General features: G+C 45.5%; 1 protein-coding gene across 1 annotated transcript in view; it reads right to left on the bottom strand.

Annotated features, from left to right (window-relative positions):
• Positions 1 to 5,494: 5,494 nt before the first annotated feature.
• CDAN1 (codanin 1) overlaps positions 5,495 to 23,585 on the bottom strand; it is a 237,335-nt gene continuing 219,244 nt past the window's right edge. The window contains exons 26-28 of the mRNA XM_085627237.1: positions 12,687 to 12,877; positions 8,552 to 8,659; positions 5,495 to 7,354 (exon numbers count right to left, since the gene is read on the bottom strand). Of these exons, the coding sequence (XP_085483363.1) occupies positions 7,226 to 7,354; positions 8,552 to 8,659; positions 12,687 to 12,877 (428 nt within the window). The 3' untranslated portion in view covers positions 5,495 to 7,225. The remainder of the gene's footprint in view (positions 7,355 to 8,551; positions 8,660 to 12,686; positions 12,878 to 23,585) is intronic.

The following is a 23,585-nucleotide window of genomic DNA, read 5'->3' as shown; positions in this document are numbered from 1 at the left end:
GTTTAAAAAGTGATGCCCACTGATTACAATGTCACTTGCCTTATATTATTTAGATACAATGAGTAATTCAATAATGGGGAAATAACCCCACACTTTACCAGCCATAATTTAAGGGATTGACCCCATTACTTTATATTTCCAGGGATTTCTTGGGATTTTTGGTCATTTACACTGAACTCGGGATAGAAAATCTCTTTATCAAACATAACCCTCTGCAAAACCCTCAATTATGACGTATCAAATCTAATGCTACTTTAGTTTATGCAGGTGTGCCTTAAGATTGAACCTGGCACGCGCAGAGCAATTTGACGTTTTTTGCCAACAAACCTTTTAAGTATCCTGGATGAAACCTGAAAGGAGTCGTCGCAGTCAAACATAAAACCTCTACGTTCTGAAACAAATACTGGAAGTAAATCGAACTTGAGCAGGAATTGCATGTGCAAATATGGATACGTGGGATTTTGTGGGTGAGTAGTGATGGTGGTGCCAGCTTGAGGTAGCCCCAGTTACCAAGAGCTGTGCTGCCCAGAATTGGTCTAGTTCATTGAAGGAGGATCCCAGGTCTCCCGATTCCTTTCAGAAAATTATTAAATTGGAATAGATAACATGATTAGGTTCTTTCTCTTTCTCAACATGGGGTTGGGTCCGGTAACTGCTTCTGTAACTTAATTCAGATCTTTAGCGCGCTGGTATCACACACCCAAGTGTCTCAGCATGGTACCGGTGGGGGTGGTGGCACGTCTAAGATGTGTTAATTAGGTGGTCCAAATCACACCTAATGGTGAACTTCCCTGCGTCTCTTCTGTCCTTGAACGCTTGGGAGAGAACGACCAGGGCCTCCTCCGGGAACTGTGGCAGCACTTGCACAACCATGTCTCACAGAGTGTGGGAGTAGCGGCCCAATAAACATGCAGTGTTCACTGACTGCAATGCAAGGCTGGTGGAAAAAAACATCTTCTTCCCCTAGCTATCCAGCCGCTTGGACTCACTGCCTGGGGGTGCAACAGGGAACATGCCATTTGATGTAGAGGCTTGGACCACAACGCTCTCAGGGGTGGGTTGTTGGGTGAGGAAGTTTGGGTCCCCCAGGTACAGGGCGATGGCGACTGGCAATTGTCCTGTTCACAGGAGCCCCTGTCCTGGGTTTGGACCATGTTCCCAGTAGGACAGCTGTTAGTGCTTCATTAAACACGAGCAGGAGTTCGTAAGCGGAAGCTCCCGGTTGTAATACTTTTGTCAAGATGTCAGTCTTGAATGCCACCAAGGGCAACTCGCGATCCAGGACCTCAACTGCCCTCTTCACCACCACAGAATATGATGCTCCCTCCTCCGTAGCCACGGTAGAGAGAGAAAGCATGCCAGCATCTGGGGATGTGTCCAGACCACTGGCATCACTGAGTTCCTCTCACCATTCCATATCCTGACCTAACCAGTATTCTAAAGGGTCCAGTTGCCCCTCCTATTCTTCCCCAAGGCGTAGCCCTCCAGAATAGGGCTCAGGTTCCGACCTAGGACATGGATACCTTTATGTGGTTTGGAGAGTGCCACAAATAGCTGTTGAGTTTTGCAAAATGATTGAGCTCTATTAATGTAGTACATGAGTGTACTATTCTTTCTGCCACATAGACTTGTTGAGGAAAGAACACAGGCAACCCAATGGATTGACTCATGTGGAGTTGTGATACAACTTTTGGTAACAAATTAGGATTAGTTCGTAGTACTACTTTGTCTTTATGTATTTGGAAGAATGGTTTTCTAAAGAAAATGCCTGAAGCTCACCACGTCGTCTGAGGGAAGTGATTGCGATGAGAACTGCACGTTTCCATGACAGAAATTGGAGAGGGCATGTGCAAAGAGGTTTAAATGGTGGACCTATTAACCATGTCAAAACAATATTGAGATTCCACACCTGTGTGGGTGGAGCTCTAGATGGAATAACTCTTTAGAGACCTTGTAGGAAGGCTTGGATTACAGGAACTTTGAATATATACGTTTGTTCTCTCTTTTGGAGATATGCAGCTAGCCCTGTAAGATGTATTTTTATAGAAGTGAAAGCTGACCCTGTAGTTTGTAAGTGAAGAAGGTAGCAAAGAATGTTCTGAGCTGAAGCATTTAGAGGGTGAATATTTTTTGAGTGGCAATAGTGAACACATTTTTTCCATTTTGCGGCATAGCAGGCATGTGCTGTGGGCCTTCTTGCCTATTTTATGATATCCATACATTCTTGAGGTAAATTGAGATATCCAAATTCTAGAACTGAGGAGCCAGATTTCAAGATTGAACGATCTGGGGTTTGGGTGCCTTACTGATCCTTGGTTTTGAGTGAGAAGGTCCTGCCTGTAGGGTAGTACTTGGTGTGGGAGTACTGATAGTTCTAGTAGGGTTGTAAACCATGGCTGTCTGGCGCATGTTGGAGCAACTAGGTCTACAGAAGGCATTTTCCTTTCCGTGGTGTTGCAAATAGGTCTTTGTCCGGTACCCCCATTAATGGAAGAATGGGTGTAGGAATTGTATGTGGAGTTTTCACTTGTGAAAATGTATGTAGGGTCTACTGGGGAAGGCTATATTGTTTATCGACCCTAGGAAAATCCTGGATCTAACTGGGTTGTTAATGTCTGTAGTGTGCCTGAGCATACCTTACAGCATTGGAATGTATTGCATGGAATGCTGAGTGGACGAGAGTTTCAAATAGGAAGTCGTCCTCCAGTTGCTCAGTGTGGAGTGTCACTTTATGAGAAGTGGCTGCCCTACTTATAACATAGTGGTAAATAGTAGTGTCATCAGGAGGGGAGGGTTTTGATGGGTATAGATCCGGGTCAGTGTTATCCGGTGGATCTGTGTCATATTCCTCCAGTCATCTTGTGGTGATAATGAGTGCTGATCATCACCCCTCCTCCCCCATCAAAGAGTGGAGTGAGACCGCTAGTGAATATGGAGGGTCATGGATTGGTGACTGTTGTGATGATAGAGTGTGTACAGCAGTGATTGGAAGAGGGCTAGGGCGGAGTGGGCTAGTAGCCTTGTCCTCTTTCCTCTTCTTTCTTGGGACACAAAGATCTATTTCCTCTTCAAAGGAAAGTTGCCTTTTTGCAGGCCGTGCGCCTGAATGAGAGGGATTGGTGAGGATTCTTCCTGTATCTGGGTGCATCATTAAATGTTTTTGCACAGAGTTTAGCTGTTGATGGAGCTTCTCAAGTACTGGTTGCACAGTCTCTGGAGAACTTGGCGCATCGGTTTGTCTTTTCGTCTCCGGTTCTGGTTTAGCCCCTGTTATTTTGGTGCCGAGGGTCTGGGCTATGAGGCTGTCTTTTTCGGTGCCGGAGCGGTATGTTGTTTCAGCTCCGAAGACTTTGGTGCCAGACTCTGGTGGAGTCTGAAGTGGAGTGTTTCTGTGCTGAAAGTCGGGTCGATTCCGGGGTGGAGGGCTTCAGATCAATGACTTATCTAGGCTGTTTCTTCAGAGCCGAGCTGAGGCTAGACGGTCCAGAAGCAGCCAGTCGGTGCTGACAATGGCCCATAGGTAGACTTTTGGGGCTTTGCAGGTGCCGGCTGTGGTTGGGGTATAGTCGGAGGGGGCACAGTACCCACAGTTTGTTGCCCCGAAGTGATGCTATCATATTTCGCATCTGACTCAGAGCTGTGGTCTGGAGATAGGTTACCCTCATCAGCTGCCGATGGATGTGTCTCCATTTCAAGTTCCGATTCCTCCGAACCGTAAATGTCGGGTATCTCCTCTATTCTGTGTCGAGATATCTGGAGTCTTCTAGCCTTCCGATCACCTTTTTGGGTGAAAACTACCTGCAGGCCTCGCAGGTTTCCTCTTGATGATCTAGAGACAAACACAAATTACACACCTCATGTAAATCCGTGTGTGGGCACTTTGGGTGACACGAAGGACAAAATCCAAAGGGTGTCTGTTCCATCACCACCTGGACGCATGCTGTAAAAAAGAAGTTCTACCCTGAAGGCCCAGTGGGGTGTGACCGAATCGAGGGCCCGGATGAATTCAACATTGATGTTATAAGTATGGAAATAGTGATCAAATCATTATTGTGAACAATACTGATGGTACTAGAAAGTAGCCAGACGACTATGTTGACTCAGAGCAGAGAAGCATCTGACTGAACCCAACGGAGGAAAAAAAAAACACTAACAATGGAGTACAGGACCATGCGCATTACAAGCAAGAAGAGTCACTATACCTCGAAAGGCAGGGTGTATGGGTAGCTGCTGCTGGGCATCATCAGTCGAATAGCCAGGTTTTTAGACCATTTCTTAAATCCTGCAGGGTGGGGGAGGTCCGGAGGTGGAGGGGAGGTTGTTCCAGGTCTTGGCCGCCAGGTAGAAGAAGGAGCGGCACAGTAGCGAGGAGTTTGGGTGAGGGCTGCGGAGTACAGATCTCTGATGGGTTGAGGTAGATTAAGTCTGTGGTTTAGGTAGGCTGGTCCTTCGTTGTGTAGGGCCTTGTAGGCATGGGTCAGCATTTTGAACGGACATCTCTTGTGTACGGGGAACCAGTGGAGTGTTCTGAGGTGGGGCGTGATGCCGAGTCACCTTGGGAGGTCGAGGATGAGCCAGGCTGATGCGTTTTGGATGATCTGTAGTCTGTTTAGCAGCTGAGTGGGGATTCCTATGTAGAGAGTGTTGCCATTGTCCAGCCAACTGGTGATGAGTGCCTGGGTGACGGTGTTTTGCGTGCTAATGGGGATCCACTTTAAGATTTTCCAGAGCATGCGAAACGTGTGAAATCAAGCTGAGGATATGCATTAATCTGTTTTTTCATGGTGAGCCTGTTGCCAAGTATGATGCCAAGGTTCATGGTGTGCTCAGAGTGTGTGGGAGTAGGGCCCCGTTCTATTGGCCACCAGGTGTCCTTCCAGGGACTGGCGTTGTTCCCGAAGATGAGTACCTCCGTTTTGTCAGTGTTGAGCTTGAGGCAGTTGTTTTGCATCCAGCTGGCGATGCTGGTCATACACCTGTGGAAGTTAGCTTTGGTGTTGGTGGGGTCAGCGGATAGGGAGAGTATGACCTGGGTGTCATCAGCATAAGATATGATGTGCATACCGTAGGCTGCGGCCAGAGTAGCCATGTATGTGTTGAACAGGTTGGGACTCATCAGTACCTTGGTATATTTGCAATCGTCCCTACCTGAAACTTGTATTTAAATACAAGCAAGTTTTTGCTAGGTACATTTTGTCAAATTTCTGTAAATAAGAATGCTAAGATTTCCTAGTAAACTGAGAAATCCTACAGAATTTAAGGGATTTATTAAACATTCCTTTCTAGGATTAGTGAAATGTAGACTTCTGAGGTCACAGGTTTTTCCTTACCAATTTTAGATACTGCCTGCAGCACAGCAACCATCATCATGAATATCTTTCCGTCCGTCAACAAACAAATTCATTCATATACAGCTTTTAAGTATTTTACAAGAGCAGTTTTTAATTTTTAATACCAAGAAATGTTCTCCACCACAAAAACACAGGACAAACCATTCATTTAAAAAAAATATCTTTATTAGGGAAGGTGAGTGTGTCTCTGATCTCAGTAATGTTTATTGAGTGAACATACCACTAAAGTCAGTGGTAGAAACGGTGAGAAAATTGTATACTTTATTGTTCATTGTCCTTAAAAACATGTTTACATGATATTTTATTTAAAAGTTTCAAGTGCAGTGAAGACGTATTTCTTTTTTTTTTTTTAAAGTTAAACATACAAGCGCAAGAGAAACCAAATTTTTCTTCGCTATGTAACTGAATCCCAGAAAAGTGCAACTAAACCACTGGGTAGGAGGAATGTTCATCTGCATTTGTTCTCAATATGCGCATTTCTCGCATAGCAATGAGATTACTTGGTATGATTTGACTTGGTGCGGTTGGACTGGCATTAGACTTAAAGTGAAAGGGTGCATTGTGGGAAAAGCAATGGTGGGCAACAGAAGATCTGGAACGGAAGATCATTCACTCCACTGTGCCCACCTCAGAAGAAGCAGACTTGAGCAAGTCGTTTGGGAAAATATGTGACCAGTGAAAGCATAGAAGTCCAAGTCCTATAAGCCACACAGCTTTGGAAGTCTTAGTGAGGAGGTCTAGAAAAATAAAAGCGAAATGTAGGAGGGAGATATAGTGGGAAGGAGTAAGCGGGGAACCCCTTAGTAAAGTGCATAAGTACTTTGTACATTAAAGAAAATATATCTAACATTACTACATTCTTGGAAGAGGGAGGGGCCAAAAAATAGGTAGGTGTGAAAAAGAGTGTGAACTATTTAAAATCGAATGTCTCAATTATAGAGTGTGTACTGAATTGAGTTAAAACCTCAATGGAGCAGTAACATGTTTAGAGTTGAGTGAAGTCTATTTTGCAATGCTCTGTTACTATGTTTAATGGAGAAAAAAATCAAATTCTGAATGATAGAGTATTTGTTTGCAGCAGTGTTGAGAATTCCTTTGGTGTTCGGACAAAGTTTCATGGGACTTCTGGTTTAGTATCTGTGCCCACCTAAACACTTTACTATTTCCTATGAAAAATGGCAAGGCTCAATGTGCAGCTACTGCTTTATAAAACATATGAAAAAAAAGAGTAGATTTCAGAATATGTTCTTTAAAAGAACACGGACCTGCATTGCAAACCCAATAGTAAACTCTATAAGATGAGAATTTTACTCGTAAAACTCCAACCCATGGTGATAAAGGCATACAAACGTCTTCTTGCTTGACCACCAACATACATGGAATCAATGGAACACAGCAAACTCTGCTCAATGAACTTGAGAGATGATCCAAGTGATGATGCAGTGGTACCGATCACGTTCGCCAGCTGTAAGGTCAGACTAGTGGCCCTCCAATGAAGTCTCTGGTCCCAGTTCTGCATAAAGTACTTAGAATTTCACTGCAGTTATCTTTGCATTGTAACAGACCCTATGCGTCTGTCGAAGCCAGTTACGGCTACAGACTCTTCACCAGGTAAGACAAGGACCTCCTTCGCTGTCCTCTGCACCACAAAGAAATCCAGGTCGCATTTTGGCAACAGTGTCCTGCATCAAGCCCGTCAGACCTGAAAATTGGTTTTGCTGCACAATGCTAGCAAGATTTTGTCCAGCTACAGCTTTGGTCACATTTCCCAGGACTGTCACATGCTGTGGGTCTTGAAGTGCCCTGCCTGACTGGCAGCACTTTTTATTCTGAAAAATCATCCCACATTCAGTTCTGAACTTTGGGTCCATGGGCTATCTTTGTGGTATCAATGTTCCATTAGGGGTCTGCATTGCTTCCCTTGCTCTGGTCTTGTCGACAGACTCCGCTTCATGCTCAGACTTAAAAGCAGCTGACAAAATATGAAGTTCTTCTAAAATGCCCTGCAAATATGAACATTAACATTGTTTAGCCATTAAGAAATTATTTTTTCCCCAAAACAAAAAGGACTAGTATAGGACTAAATCAACACTAGTTTGAGAAATGATTACGTATACATTGAAAAAAGCTACAATTAAAAGATGTTTAATAGTTTTTTTTATTAGGTCATGTCTACCAGTTCAGTTTCCTTCACCTTGCTCTGAGGTCTATAAAAATAGAGAATTTCCAGTGGACTTGCATGATCGTGAAGCTCACTAGGGAGGGAAGCAGGCCTGCCCAGGAAATATTACATGAGTCGGTGGGTGGCACAGCTTTAGAAAGCCACATGGAACACTTTTGTTCCAACTACATGCCCCTGTCCAGATCAGACTGTCCGAAAGGTACTCAGGACCATGAAACTCGTGGTCATCTGGATAAGAAAACCTTCTAGACAGGCTCTTTACATTCCCTGCAATCTGCGTTCCACAGTGAAGCCTAGCACTTGGTTAGAGATGGTCTATTGACTTATCTGCCAAGTAAAGTCCTTTTCTTTTCACAATGTAAAGTACTGACTGGACAGTGATGATACTGAGTGCTATTTAATTTGTCATTGCATCTGAGTGCCTAACACATGCCAACTCCTGGAGTACGTCATGCCTGCTCAACCTTGCTACCCTGGGAAAAGTAAGTGCCTAAAGGGAGCAATGTGGCTGTCCAAATAGAATCCACCAGAATTCTAGGCCTAGGAGTCTCAAATGAGCATCTATGCAGACGTGCTTCAATTAACATCTCTTGGTACTGTTTCCTGCCATAACTGCAGTTCATGCTTTTTACAGTTTCTGCTCTTGTGTACCAAACCACTACTTGAAATGTCAGTGTGCTCACAGCAAATGAAATAAGACTACAAGGCCTGTGGAACATTACATTTCTAATGTAGGTTAACAAAACAATTCATTTACACAACCAATTGTACACCGTTAACACAAAACACTCTATTAGCCACACCAACCAACCACCAGTGAGCAACACCCCATCAAACAATGGCTCTTCCAGGGTCTGCGGGCAAGGACACCAAGATGAAGAAAGTAATACAACAACATAATGGCTCGAAGCGCTATACAAATACCAATAGCATAACATAAGGGAGCCTTAGTTTTGGCAAGTGATGAAGAGAAGCAATGACAGGTAATACAACTGAAATTAAAATCTAAAATACTTACAGGTGGCCATGAGAATCCTTGGAGGTTGTGCAGATAGATCTCTGCCTGTTTGTCTCCCATAAGCCCTTGGTCAAGAAGTCCGCGAAACAGAAATAAGAAAGCCTGCCACTGCGGAACAAAGAATAGTTTAAGTATTTCCAATTTCTGCAGAAACGGGCAGCAATTGTTATTTCAAACATTTTTCCACATTGGACCAAAGGCTCGGAAAGGCAGCCCTAATATTTCAGCTTTATTCCAGAGCACACACAGTGTTCACATCCTGAGTAAAGATGTATAATAAAAAAATATATATGTCTGCAGTTGCCAAGTGCCTGTAAATAACAGATGCTTCTATTACCCACATGATAGTTGGATAATCTAGCGAGCTACTAGGTGTGCAGGACTGATCAGTTAGCACCCAAAGGAGCATATGCTGCTGCCGGTCTCAAGAGAAAAGGCAGGGAAAAAGATGTCAAATCGTACAACTGTTGGAGAAAGTGGAAGCAACAGACAAGCACATACTTTACTTTAGTAAAGAAAACAAGATTTTTGCTGCTTGAACAAAAGAGCTTGAGAACTAGCCATGACCAAAACAAATCAGAATTCAGTGGCTTCTGAGAGGAGGGAGCAGAACTTGTGGGCTTTGCTGCACACTGGAGTAATGGGTGTAACATAGCAGAGGACTCCATCCTTATTGACAGATGCCACAGAAGGAAAGTACAGACTGACGAGCAAGCACCAATGGAGATTATGAAGAAGAAATATGGAGTGAACCAAGTACGTGCTCTCTTGATTTTTTTTAAAGTCTGATATCAAATGGTTGTGTTTCTATTATCCAATGTCTACAGATTTAATTAACCACTGTGAATCTGTCACTATTGTATTTGGCAGTGTCCACTAAAAGGGCGCCAATACCTTGGGCCTCATTTGCGCTGTATAAACCCACATGCAAATAAGAGAAATGTCTCAAATTACATACAAGATCAAAAGGTATGAGTAAAAGTTTGATAAACACAAAATCCACATAGACAATGGTTCCACAAAGAAAAGGGAAGAGGTTTCTCTGGTCTTGCACCTAAGACACAAAGGGAGAAACCAAACCAGAGTACAATAAAGAACCAATTTGTGAAGGGGTTTGCTGTGGAGTGAAATATGGACTTGTTTATCTAGCTAATCTAGGTGATTCTGGAGAGGGAGGGAGTACCATCTCGGACACCCACAAACAGCAGAGGTCATGCTGAAATCTGTAATAACTCAGAACCAGGGGGAAGAGGTTGAGGTATGGATGAAGCAAGAAGGCCTTCATCAACACCATGATTGGCCAGCCCCTCTGTCAATATAGTTCTATATTTGAGGGGGGCTTTGATCTCTTTAGGTCTCGCCTAGGCAGCGCTTGTGCTGTCTCTTCGATAAATGCTGTATTCAGGATATGTCAAACACAGGGAGAAGATGGTTGGAGTGCTGAACCTTTTCAGACACCCACCCCCAGTCACAGATCTAGGTCCCTTGCTCACTAGATTCAAGCTAGCCTGGCTGATATGGGGTGTTACCTAGAAACCGGTCCCAGGATGCTTGTTTCCGGTCCAGGTAAGACCTGGCTTGGCAGTTGGGGCTGGACTGTTCCCATGAGGCACGCTGTCAAGACTTATTTGCATATAGCTGAGTCTGAACTGGGGTGGCGAAGTGAGCTAAAGAACGATGATGGACTCAACCCAGATCTGTGACTGGGGGTGAGTGTCTGAAAAGTTTCAGCGCTCCGTCCATCATCTCCTTGTGTTTGCAGTATTCAGGATATGGGCATAAAGCTCTACCAACTTTCTGCCCATCTTTTTAATTGGCTCCTGTCCCTTTCCTTTGTAAATGGTGGCATATCATTGGTCAATAGGCTTAGTACCACCTTGTCTCTTCTTGTAACCTCCCATGAAGATAGCCCCTGTTACATGTGTTGTTACTCCCTAGGTTTTAATTATAGCCTCAGAGCACTATTTTCTTAAAGGAATTCAGGCAGGACACACGCTTGGTCCTAAGCAAGTGTGGCAGTAGTTACTTTACTCATTAGCACATCTCATATTTATATGAGACCTTCTATAAATTTCCCTTCATCAGCTCCACACAGAGTACAACCTAATCCGGAATTAAAATAATAATTCTTTTGTCACATTTCAAAGCTACTAATTGTATATTTGGACATAGCTATTTGAATGTACTTGTGGTACTGTCTTAAAGGCAATGCATTGTGGGTAGGGTGGATTTACCATATCTCATGCAGGGCGTAGTACCATATGTGGCCATGGACCTCTTTTGGCCACATATGGTACTGCACCCTGCAACATGGCTAGGAAATATACATTGGCATTTATAATGCTAATAACTCCAACTTCAACAAAAGCGAGACAGATTGCATTTCCAATGCAATAGGTCTCGCATTTGTAAAGTAAGAGCTGTTGGTGTTGAAAATGACAATGTTTGTTGCTTTTTTATACCATTGGCAATAGTGATATGCAGATATAATAACTCCATTGCAAATAAAAAACAAAGGTAAAAACATTGTTATTTTCAATGCCAACAGCCAAGACCTATTGCATTGCAATTGCTTGTTCTAATGAGCTAGGGGTTTGGAAAGAGCGCAGCTTCCTCTCAATGTTTCGTATTTTTCTTCTGTTGAAAATGTAAATACTGTAAATAAAAACAAACACCACAAGAAATACCATTCATATTTTAATGCAATATAAACACATTTTTTAATTCTGAAATTAAATCTTTCACAAATTTCTTAAAATGAGATGACTGTTTTATTATTACTATTTTATTTCTTTATTTATTTTATTGGGCTTATTGAGCGCGACAGCTACCCAAAAAGGTTTTCCGGCGCTAGAAGATACTGAACCATAGAGGCAAGGGAAAGTCTAGGAAAGAGACCGGAGCAGGTTACTGGTTGAAAAGCCAGGTCTTAATGGCTTTGCAGAAATGAGTGTAGCAAGTTTCCAAACGGAGAGGTTGCGGGAGGGAGTTCCATAGCTTGGGGCCTAGAAGGGAGAAGGATCTTCCTCCCATCCTCGCTCGGCGTGTTTTGGGGACACAGAAAAGGCCTTGAGTGGAGGACCTCAGGCATCGAGCAGGCGTGTAAGTGTGCACGAGGGTTTGGAGGTATCCGGGGGCATTGCCCCATTTTATTCTATGCATGAGGCTAAGAGTTTTGAATTTGACCCTATTTTCGATTCTTAACCATTGGAGCGCTTTAAGGTGATCGGACATGCGTTCCCTCCTATTGCATTTGCATAGCAGTCTGGCTGCAGCGTTTTGTACCAGTTGGAGGCGTCGCATGACTGCCTGTGATGCCCCTAAATAGAGGACATTACCGTAATCTAAACGGGAGGTGATTAGTGCATTGACCACAGTCTTTTGTGTATCGTCCGGGAGCATCCAAATGATTTTTCTAAGCCATCTCAGAATTGTAAAACAGGTAGCTGTGAGGTTGTTGACCTGGGGCTCCATAGTTAAGCCATAATCAATGGTAATGCCAAGATTACGGACTTGTTGCGACGGGGTTGGTAAGGGGCCCATTTCAGATGGCCAGTGTCTAGAATTCCAGAGGTTTTGGTTAGGACCCACTATTAAGACCTCTGTTTGTTTAAGCATATTAGTGCTCATCCAGGTGGCAATGTTCCTGAGGCCTTTCTGCAGGAGGGAGGGGGAATCGTTGTCACTATTAGAAAGGGAAAATACGATTTGTGAGTCGTCGGTGTATGTGAATATTTTGAGACCAGCTGCTTCAGCGATCTGGGCGAGCGGGGTTACATAGAGGTTGAAAAGCAGGGGGCTTAACACCGAACCTTGTGGCACTCCATAGGGGGAAAGATGCACATTAGATGCCGCACTGTTGGGTTTGAGGTCCTACAAGGGGACTGGCTGGTTAGTGATAGGCAAGTTTTCGAAGACAGACAGACAGACAGACACACACACACACACGAAAATTGGCATAGTTGAGGATTTTATCCACAATAGTGACATCTGGAACTTTCTTCTGCCGTAGCATGGTTTGAGATGTGTCAGATTACACAAAATTTTTCAAAAACATTGTTTGTACTTTTATGAGAAAATAAAGCTGTATGTTACAACAACAAGGTAATATGCACTGCTTGTTTCAATGACCCACCTGATGTAGCTCTGCGTGCGCCATGTAGTCAACATTTTTTGGGCTAAACATTAGCGGAATGGGAACAGGCACCTGGAAATCATTCTTCCAGATTGAAAGCAACAACTCAAGCAAATCGGCGACCTTAGCATCCTTCTCCGACTCCGCTGCCTGAACTTGTGACACCACTTGGATCGGAATTCGATTCGAAACTTTTGGGGAGAAACAGTTTTTTTTTTTTTTAATTAGAAGAAACCAATAAATCCATTTTAATAAAAGAGTTTTAGTAGCAAAAACACTTTAAATACTTCTGTCACAAGAGAAATGATTAAGATGAAAACAATGTGCTTTTCCAGGAGGTAGGCTTTTGTTTTTAATCATAGCATTATAATACATACATTTTTCAACCCAAAAAGTTACTTATCTGGAGTAATGATCTTTCTGGTAAGATACTATTTCTACTTGAAGATTCTACACCTTTAAATATTCCACATGTCTGCAACAACCCTCTGGTGCTGGTAGAGGGCGCAGGATTTATTACATTGGTCACAGGGTCTTGATGACAGCCTCACAGCCATAGAACGCTAGGATCTGCGCCCCAACATCAGTTCAACTCTGTTTTTCCCGTGAATTTCGAGACGCTATTGATAATCGAGCAGTGGTGCAGTACAATACTAGCGTGGCAGCTTATTAGAAAAGGCAATCAATTTCTCCAGAATGGGGAGGAGGGAGAGTCAGTGAAGAATCTGTTGGTAGATCATAACTGAAGATAAGTAACTTCATCTTCTGATGGATACTTCTCCCATCGCCTTTGAATAGACTCCCAAGCAATACTCCCCTTGGGTGCTGGGACTGGAGAACTAAATCAGAAAGCTGTGAGGGCCGGGCCGGCAAAATGACTACCTCTCCTCACTTCCGAATCCAAGCAAAAGTGCTTGGCGAAAGTATGGAGAGAGGATGACGAAGCGGCCTTGCAGATATCAGCCACTGTAACGCCTCACGACAGGGCCCCCAAATCATTTATCTGGGTCTTTCTTGGTTACAGCATAGCAGATCTTGATGCAATAAATGATCCAGTGCCATACAGTTTGCTTCTGTACTAGCTTTCCTCTTTTACAGCCAGTGTAGTTGACAAAGAGCTTGTCGTCTAAATAAAATTCTTTTGTGCTGATGCATAAGCCTACTGCTCGCTTCAGGGCGAGCTCGTGAAGTCTCTCCTCCTCCTTGGTGGAGTGAAATAGGATAGTAGAGTGATGGATGTCGCAGATGAAAAGTAGACACCACCTTTAGGAGGAAAGCAGCTTTAGTTCGCAATACCAACTTGACTGGGAAGAAACAAACGGGGGTCGGACAGACAAGGCTTGCAACTCGCTGAATCGGCAAGCTGAGGTGATGGCAACTAGGAAAATTGTTTTTAACTTTAAAAGCTTCAACTTGCAAGTGTGCATGGGCTCAAACTGAGTCCCTATAAGAAACGTCAGAACCAAATTAAGGTTCCACTGAGGCATTAAAAAAGAGGTTGGAGGATACACGTTTGTTAAACTTTTCAGAAGTCTCATCACCCCAGGGAGGTAAACAGAGGATTGATCTGGTAAACAGAGGCAAGTAGACAGTGCTGAGATGTACCGCTTGATTAGCCAACGCACAGCCTTGGTGCACCAAGAACCGTGGGAACGGTAGAACGTTAGCAAGGGACACTTTTAAAAATCAATCATCCTCTCTGTCAGAGTAAACAGATTTTGTGGAGTGTAACTCACCGAACGGACCACGTCCATCAATTTTTGGTGGCAGGTGAACAGGCAATCAGATTTCCCCACTCAATCTCCACTAATGAAGGTGTAGGGTGTGAAAATTCGGGTGCAGAATCTCCCCCCGCCCGCCCCCCAATTGGGACAACAGGTCAACTCTGAGTGGAAGGTGAAGAGGGGCCGCAATCATTAGGTGCTTATGATCTATATACAACACCATTTGTGGCCAGTTGAGGCAATAAGAATGACTTGGGCCCAATAATGGCAAATCTTCCTCAGCACTAGAGGAATCAAGGATATGGGAGAAATGCATAGTGGAAGGGAATCTTTCACTACAACTGAAATGCACTCACCCAACGCTCCCTACAACAGAAGTAGAAAGGCTCAAAACTTTGGGCAGTGGGCGTTGTCTTGAGTGGCAAAGAAGTCCATGTGAGGTGTGTACCAAAGGACAAAGATCTTGTACCACCTCCGGATGGAGATGAGACTCAATGTCAGCAAGATCACACCGACTGATCCGGTCAGCCCTGGTATTCAGCAAACCTGCCAGATGGTCGGCCACCATCCATGAGCTGTGCTGGTGTGCTTGTGGCTTCTCAGAGAGTCTGAGACCCTACTCCTACCCCCCCCCCCCCCCCAACCTCTCTTGTTCGAGTACCTCATCATGGTCGTATTGTTGGTCAAGGTCTGGACTGACTGACCGTGAAGAACCAGGAGGAGAACCTTGAGCATCGACTGGATCGCCCTCTGTCTCAGAAGATGGATGCAGAGCCCCTGATCTCCAGGTCCTCCAATTTGCCTCTTCACATAGGCTTTAAGCATCCATTAGAACCGTGGTCATTGCTGGAAGGGAGCAGAAAGGTCTTCCTTGCAACAGGTTCTCCTACCTTTCCAACCAGCTTAACTTGGCTGCAGCATCTCTGGCGATCACAAAGGATTCCTATGCATGAGTGACCAGGAAAATCCAATAAACCAAGCAAATGAAGGACCTACAGGACTGGGACTCGAGGGCCCATCTGAAACATCGTGATGATAACCAGAGTATCCCGTATCCTCTATTGAAGAGTGAAACCTCTGAGTGATATAGTATTTAGTAATGCCCCGATAAACAGGAGACTTTAAGAGGGCTCAAGGTGAGATTGGGGGTGACTTATTGAAAACCATGAACAATGATGGAGCACATTCTAAGACGACATGGCTTTGATCAGCCAGTTGTCCAGGTACAGAAATACCATGACCCCATCCGTACTGTGAATTGGGAATGGGTAGCAGCCACCACGAACCACAAGTACTTCCTGTGGTACTGCAGGATTAGAATGTGAAAATACACATCCTGCAAGTCTAACAACACCATCCAGTCTTCCAACTGCAGTGTCAAAAAAACCTGGGTTAGGGACAGATTGCTGGTCTTGTTCTTTCTGAGAAACCAATTCAGGACCCTGAGATCGAGGACCTGCTGCAGACTACTGTCCTTCGCAAAAACTAGGAAGTACTAAGAGTAGCACCCCTGTCCTAGTACTTACTCCAGCACCAGTTCCACTGCCCATTCCTGCAGCCTGATCTTTACCTCTTGCTGCAGGATCCGCGGGTGTTTTTCCAAAACCTGGGGATGGATAGCGGAGATGATGCTAGCACAAGGGTAGGGTGTACCCTTTTTCTATAATTTATGGGTTCAGTGGTCTGAAGTGCTGGTTTTCAAGGCCTGCAGAAAAGGAGAAATCCATCCTCTGACTGATATGCCAGGGGTCCTTCCTAGACACACTACTGCTGCTTCCCTGGTGGTGCTGGGGAAGTGGAGGGAGGAAGCTACTTGGCAAGACCCTTGTCTGTCCCTCTGTACTGTTGTACAAAAGGTTTACTCTGCTGCTGCTGACCAGGCATGGAGGCTTGGGATTTGTTTAAGAGAAGGAGCTTGGATTCTTGAAGAGATGAAAAGTCCAATGAACAGACTGCAAACCTAATGAACACTCTACCTTCTTTGAAGCACTCTAGCGTGGCATCTGCTTTTTGGCCAAAGATTCTCTCTCCATCAAAAAGCATGTGTACCAGGGTGTTTGTACACTGGAGGAGAATCCTGTGGGAAGTATCCATACATGGCGTTTTAAGGTCACTTGTGCCTATTGATAAGGCCATATTGTCCGCACTATATATATGTCTAAAGGCATACTGGTCATCCCTTTCCACTTCTGAAAAGTGATCCTTTAGATGGTCCAGAAGATTTGGGACCAGCACAGCTGCCATGTCCAAGAGAGCATAGGTATATCTCTCCAAGCGGCAGGCGGTGTTAAAGGAAACAGGGCTAAGTTGCCATTCGAACAGGCCTTTTTTTCCTATAAATTCCAGGAATTTGCAATCCTGTCTAGAGGATGTGAGTTGGAAAAGTCTCAGGATTGTATTTGGATGTGGAGGGGCTCTGCACTATTAAGCTTTCTGCTGAGGGATGAATGGTTAGGAGGGCTCAACCCACTAGTGCTGGTCTGTACCGCCAAACAAAAATCCTGTTAACCGCCAGGCACGAGGATTGCTTTGCCCATGGCTCCTTCAAGGAGTCCCCAACAGCCTCGCTGAATATAAACAATGGTTCCAAAGTAGACCATGGAGGATATTAGCTCTTTGCTCCTTTGCGAGTAATAGTAGGTCAAAGACTTTGACTGCTTTCGGATGACAGCGTGGAAAGCTGACATCTACATCGGGTAGGTCGGTTGGGGGGCATGGTAGGTCCTGGAGCGGGGTCAGCGTTAATGGCTGGGGACTGGCCTCTTGGAGGAATAGCACAATGGAAATGACCCAGAGCCACCATTGTGAACCAGTCTCGATCGAACATTCAACCCAGCCCCCATATTGAGGCATAGGGCACATTATTCTTCCTTGAGAAGGCGGAGTGCATCTGTCCTGGAGTGATGGGGTCTGACTGGCAACAAGGGTGCCGGTCAGATATGCTGCACCCCTATTGACGCAGAGTACAGTGCCAGCAACACCGAAGGTGTGTTGAATGCCAAGTCAGGCTGGCCTACAACACAGAGTCCAAGGCCAGTGTTTGACCTGGAGCCGACTGTTCCGCTATTGCCGGTCTTAGGCTTGTGCGTGTGGAAGGGGCCCAAATAATGGGGACTGCACCGGAGAGAATCTGTATGATGCGAAGAGCATCTACATAGGGTGCTTCAGAGGAGACATGTCCCTGTCTTGCACCTACTGGAAAAAGTTTGTGAGAGAAAATTCTCCACAGAGTGTAACAAAACAAAGCTCTGGATGCATCAAAAGGCACGGAAAAAAACTGAACCAACGTTAGGCCACTGGTCCTGGGGCAATTAACTCAGATTACATCATCACAACCCTGTGCCCGACATTGTACTGGAACCTTTGTCCTCTATCAGGACCGGAGAACTACATAAGTTTTTAGACCAGTCTGGTGCCTGAGGCGTATTCAAAGGAGTGAAATCTGCAAGTAGAATTATCCATCAGAATTCTAACACTCACTGGATCTTCTCTTATACATAAAAACATAGCCCGTGCAATTCTTGTACAGCTGTAACATTTATACGGTCTTGTTACAACTAAGATCTTCAACTTGCCGTCTCCACATTGAAAATATCTTAACTCTTATGTTGCTGGAAGCGAAGGCCTAGCAGTAAACAGGGTTCTCACATGTCAATGTTGTTCTTTTTTGTCCTGTATGTACTATTACTTGTTTGACATGTAAGAAAAGAGACCAGTATCTATAAAGATTTATTTCTGTCACAGATGTATGTATCTACATTTTGAGCTCACCTTGAGCATTGTGCAGTGGCTTCCACTAGTGGAAGACGGTCAGCAGCATTTGAGACTTTGGATCACAACATCTTGCTGCGCAGGTTAAAACACCTGGGAGTAACGGGCTCTGGGCTGAGTTGGCTGGGCTCTTTCCTTCAAGGACGCAGGCAGGTGGTATGGATGAAGCCATATGCTTCGAAGGTTAAGAGTTGAAGTGTGGGGTGCTGCTAGGTTCCTCTCTTTGTCCCACACTCTTCAACATTTACATGTCTCCCATGGCATATTTGGAGGAAACCTATAATATCAAGATCATCTCGTATGCTGATGATACTCAAATCCTGCTCGCGTACGATGGGGAGCCTGAGAGGGCGAGGGCAGCCTGAGCCAATTGTCTGGTGGCACTGCTAGACTGGCTGAAGACCAATGGACTGCAGTGCAACCCTAATAAGTCTTATTATTTTGGCGGGAAACCCTTCCTGGCTGGGTTGGGGCCTGGCCAGACGGTGTTCTCCAGCTGCCCTCTTCAACAGCGGTGGCCAGAAATCTGGGTGTGTTGTTTGATACCCAGCTTTCATTTGGAGCACAGGTGTCAGCAGTGGTGATATCCTGCTTTTGGATTTTTCGTATGATGAGGAAGTTTCTTCACTTGCTTCCTCATGAGGTCCAAATTACAGTGGTCAGACCCCTGATTTTATCCAGGTTGAACTATGCTAATGTCTTGTACCTTGGTCTCCCGGAATATCTGATTCAGCGTTTTCAGGTCTTGTAGAATATGGCAGTCACTTATACAAAATTCCGAGATACACTTCGGCGTCATCTTTTTAGGGCAAACTTCACTGGCTACCAGTTCATCAGCGTATTAGGTATAAAGCACTGACCCTAATGCACCAAGCCCTCAACAATAGGGGACCTAGGTTCCTGAAAGACCGCGTTGAGAAATACTGCCCTGTGATGCTGTTGCGTTCTAGCTCTGCAGATCTTATTGTGACTCCTCGCTTTCAGAAACAGGGGAGGGGAAATTCCACCTTCACTGTTAAAGCAGCTAAATTGTGGAATAAACTGCTGGATTATTTTAGATGGATCCCTGAAATAACTAAATTCAAAACCCTACACTTACTTCAACAGATGTTCCATTGATGTAACCCTCCTGTATACCCAGGGATACATCACCAAGATTTTCAAGCGTACCAGACTTCAGAGGTCAGCTAGCCTGAAAACACTTGCCATTCATACAGTCAGATACAGAAGATCCAGAGACCAAATCCTTATATTCAGACCGAAGACGAGCCTTCCTGCGAGAAGACTCCTGATGCTCCTGTGATGTGATTTCACTAAGCTGATCTTTGAGGTATGGGGTCCCCTATTCAAGCCTAAGAGACCTTCTATTAGCATAATAATAATATTAGCTTCTTAGTAAAGGGAAGGTGGTAGTATCCACTGTCATTATAATATGATCACCCCTTTTATATTCTATGGTATTGTAACTATGTTGCTGGTTTTGATATTAATCATTTGTCTGCTTGTATTAGCCAAAGTACTGCATCTTAGGACACGTGGTCTATAAAAATAAACCCCTTTTATTTACAACGTGTCTCTGTTGATTATTGTTGTGGACTGATGTGAGAATAATATACGAACAGGTATCTTCGATTCCCACCATTCCTGAGTATGTACTGAGTCGCTTGTTCTGGGTTGTCTATTCATTGGGACCGCCGAGCTAAACCTCGGATAACGAATGGGACACTTATGCTAGCCGGATACTGGGTTCTGGGTTCTGAGGTGAGTTTCTGGTACACCACAATTCACTGAGGTCCTGGGGTTCTTCGCATAGTTCTGTGTATCAGCAGAATCCCTGCAACACGCCTCCTCGCTCCCGAGCCCGATTCCCAGCGCGCGCTCACAGTTCCTGGCGCTTGGGGAGAAGGGGTTCGGCCATCTTGGGTCAGGGAGGGGTAGCGCTGCAGATGCTGGCCGCCTCCCGCCCTCCCAGACTACTTAAACTCGCACAAAACGCCTCGCGCTGACCTCCTTAGATGTCTCTCCCCTGAGGCGGAAGCCGGGGGTTTTGTTGTGCTGCATTTTTAATCTGTATTTGTGCCGCTTTTAACTTGTATTTTTAAATTACATACTGTATTGCATCTTGGGCATTGCTGGTAGCAGGGAAACCTACCTGCACGCCTCCTCGCTCCCGAGCCCGATTCCCAGCGCGCGCTCACAGTTCCTGGCGCTTGGGGAGAAGGGGTTCGGCCATCTTGGGTCAGGGAGGGGTAGCGCTGCAGATGCTGGCCGCCTCCCGCCCTCCCAGACTACTTAAACTCGCACAAAACGCCTCGCGCTGACCTCCTTAGATGTCTCTCCCCTGAGGCGGAAGCCGGGGGTTTTGTTGTGCTGCATTTTTAATCTGTATTTGTGCCGCTTTTAACTTGTATTTTTAAATTACATACTGTATTGCATCTTGGGCATTGCTGGTAGCAGGGAAACCTACCTGCACGCCTCCTCGCTCCGAGCCCGATTCCCAGCGCGCGCTCACAGTTCCTGGCGCTTGGGGAGAAGGGGTTCGGCCATCTTGGGTCAGGGAGGGGTAGCGCTGCAGATGCTGGCCGCCTCCCGCCCTCCCAGACTACTTAAACTCGCACAAAACGCCTCGCGCTGACCTCCTTAGATGTCTCTCCCCTGAGGCGGAAGCCGGGGGTTTTGTTGTGCTGCATTTTTAATCTGTATTTGTGCCGCTTTTAACTTGTATTTTTAAATTACATACTGTATTGCATCTTGGGCATTGCTGGTAGCAGGGAAACCTACCTGCACGCCTCCTCGCTCCCGAGCCCGATTCCCAGCGCGCGCTCACAGTTCCTGGCGCTTGGGGAGAAGGGGTTCGGCCATCTTGGGTCAGGGAGGGGTAGCGCTGCAGATGCTGGCCGCCTCCCGCCCTCCCAGACTACTTAAACTCGCACAAAACGCCTCGCGCTGACCTCCTTAGATGTCTCTCCCCTGAGGCGGAAGCCGGGGGTTTTGTTGTGCTGCATTTTTAATCTGTATTTGTGCCGCTTTTAACTTGTATTTTTAAATTACATACTGTATTGCATCTTGGGCATTGCTGGTAGCAGGGAAACCTACCTGCACGCCTCCTCGCTCCCGAGCCCGATTCCCAGCGCGCGCTCACAGTTCCTGGCGCTTGGGGAGAAGGGGTTCGGCCATCTTGGGTCAGGGAGGGGTAGCGCTGCAGATGCTGGCCGCCTCCCACCCTCCTCTCACCGGATATAAGGACATGCATATCCGTCCGCGCAGCGGGCGGGCGCAGCGGGCGCGCCGGCGGCGCGCCGAAGGCGCGCCAAAGGCAAGCCCGTCTGCGCCCGTCCGCGCCTGGCCCGTGCCCAGGGCCAAGAATCCTGCCTCACTCGCCGCAGACTCTAAGTTAGTCTACACACCCACGGCTTTGAGGAAGTTCCAACCTACCTCCTCATTTCGATGCATCAAACATGACTTGTCACAAACACCGATGGTCACTAAAATTAGCTGCCCCTACTGTAAAAGCGTGATTGCTATTGACAATACGAACTTGAGGCCCAAAAGGCAAACTGATGCCACGGAGGTGGTTATTCTTATGGCCCTCATTAACGCTCGTTCACTAGGGAAGCACAGGCAAGAAATAGCGGACCTTATCATTGATAACAATCTAGACGCTCTCTTCATTACCGAAACGTGGACTGATGACGCTTCAGCACCTGATCTAGTGGTAGCATTGCCTCCTGGCTATAAAGCCTATCGACAGGATAGAGTCGGGAAAAAGGGAGGAGGTTTAGCTATTATCACGAGAGACCACTTCGAAGCCCGCACATCCCTAATTCCAGGTGCTTCTTGTGAAGCTATGCACTTTGACATTAAGTTTTCCGCTCTGTTTAATTTTAAGGGAGTTCTCCTTTACCGCCCTCCTGGGTCGAGAGCAGCCTTCTTGACTAATTTACATGTAATAACTGAAGAAATAGCCACTGAAGTCTCCGCAACTATACTGGGCGACATGAATTTCCATTTGGATCTAGAAAACGATAACGATACTGCCGCCCTGATATCGGACCTAAAAACGATGGGCCTTAGACAACTGGTCACCTCCCCCACCCATCAGGCAGGTCATACATTGGACGGTATATTCTCAAACGCAGAGGACCTACACATAACCAGCATTCTTCCCATGCCATGGACTGATCACTTCGTTATTTTCAGTAGCCTGTCCATAAAGGAACAAAAGAGGAAGAAGCCCACGGCCATAGCTCCAGGTCCCTTTAAAGTATGGAAGAGTCTTAACCATACCGAATTAAAATCACTACTGGACAATACTTGTCCAGAGATATCCAATGACCCCATTACTGCCACTAGGCAATTTCACGAATGGATAGGTGCCGCCACTAATCAATTAGTACCCACGAAATTCCACTCTAGAAACAGAAGCTCACCTACTGCTCCGTGGTACACAGAGGAACTGCGTATCCAAAAACAACTGTGTCGGAACAGGGAAAGGCTTTGGCGCAGAAATTACAATAACGAAAGCAAGATCACCTATAAACAATCCTTATCCACTTACAAAATTATGATCACTGCTGCCAAAAAGACCTTTTTTGCAGATCAAATTGAAATAGCCAAAAATTCGAGTAAACAACTCTTTGATATCACCCAAACCTTGTCCGGCAACGCACCTGATTTATATCCTGTGCCCTCTCAATCTCTTTGCGACGCATTGTCTGAATTCTTTTTCTCCAAAGTTAACAACATTTATCAAACGTTCATTTCCACCACCATCACTCCGAGATCTCCCACCGCTCACACCACCTCAGGAAACATCCTGTCTAGTTTTCTGCCTCTTACCACGGAACACATAAAAACCATTATCAGATCCATCAAATCCGGATCGGCCTTGGACCCATGCCCTTCGTCAGTGCTTTCCAACGTAATAGACGTTACCGCGCCTATTATCTCTCTGGTCTGTAATACCATCTTCAGTTCCGGGATCTATCCAGACTCCTTAATAAATACACTCATTAAGCCCTTGCTTAAGAAATCCAACCTAGATAAGGAGGAACTAAAGAATTACAGACCTATAGCAAGCCTCCCCTTCTTAGCTAAGGTGACGGAGAAAGCCATGAACCAGCAGCTCTCAGAATACGTCGAGAAACATCAGCTGCTGGATGACACACAGTTTGGCTTCCGAAAATATCACGGAACCGAAACCGCCCTTCTTAACGCAGCGGACGACATTAGAATTGTCCGTGACCAAGGAGGGACAGCACTTCTTGTTCTGCTTGACCTCTCGGCGGCCTTCGACACGGTCGACCATAAGATCTTAGTAGACCGTGTCGGACGGATGGGAATTTTCCATACAGCGAGAGATCTGCTCTCCTCCTTCCTGTCCAACAGATCACAAGTGGTCACT

Source organism: Triturus cristatus, chromosome 9 (genome assembly GCF_964204655.1).
Source record: "Triturus cristatus chromosome 9, aTriCri1.1, whole genome shotgun sequence".
Lineage (NCBI taxonomy): Eukaryota > Metazoa > Chordata > Amphibia > Caudata > Salamandridae > Triturus > Triturus cristatus.
This window is presented reverse-complemented; position numbering and strand designations above follow the sequence as displayed.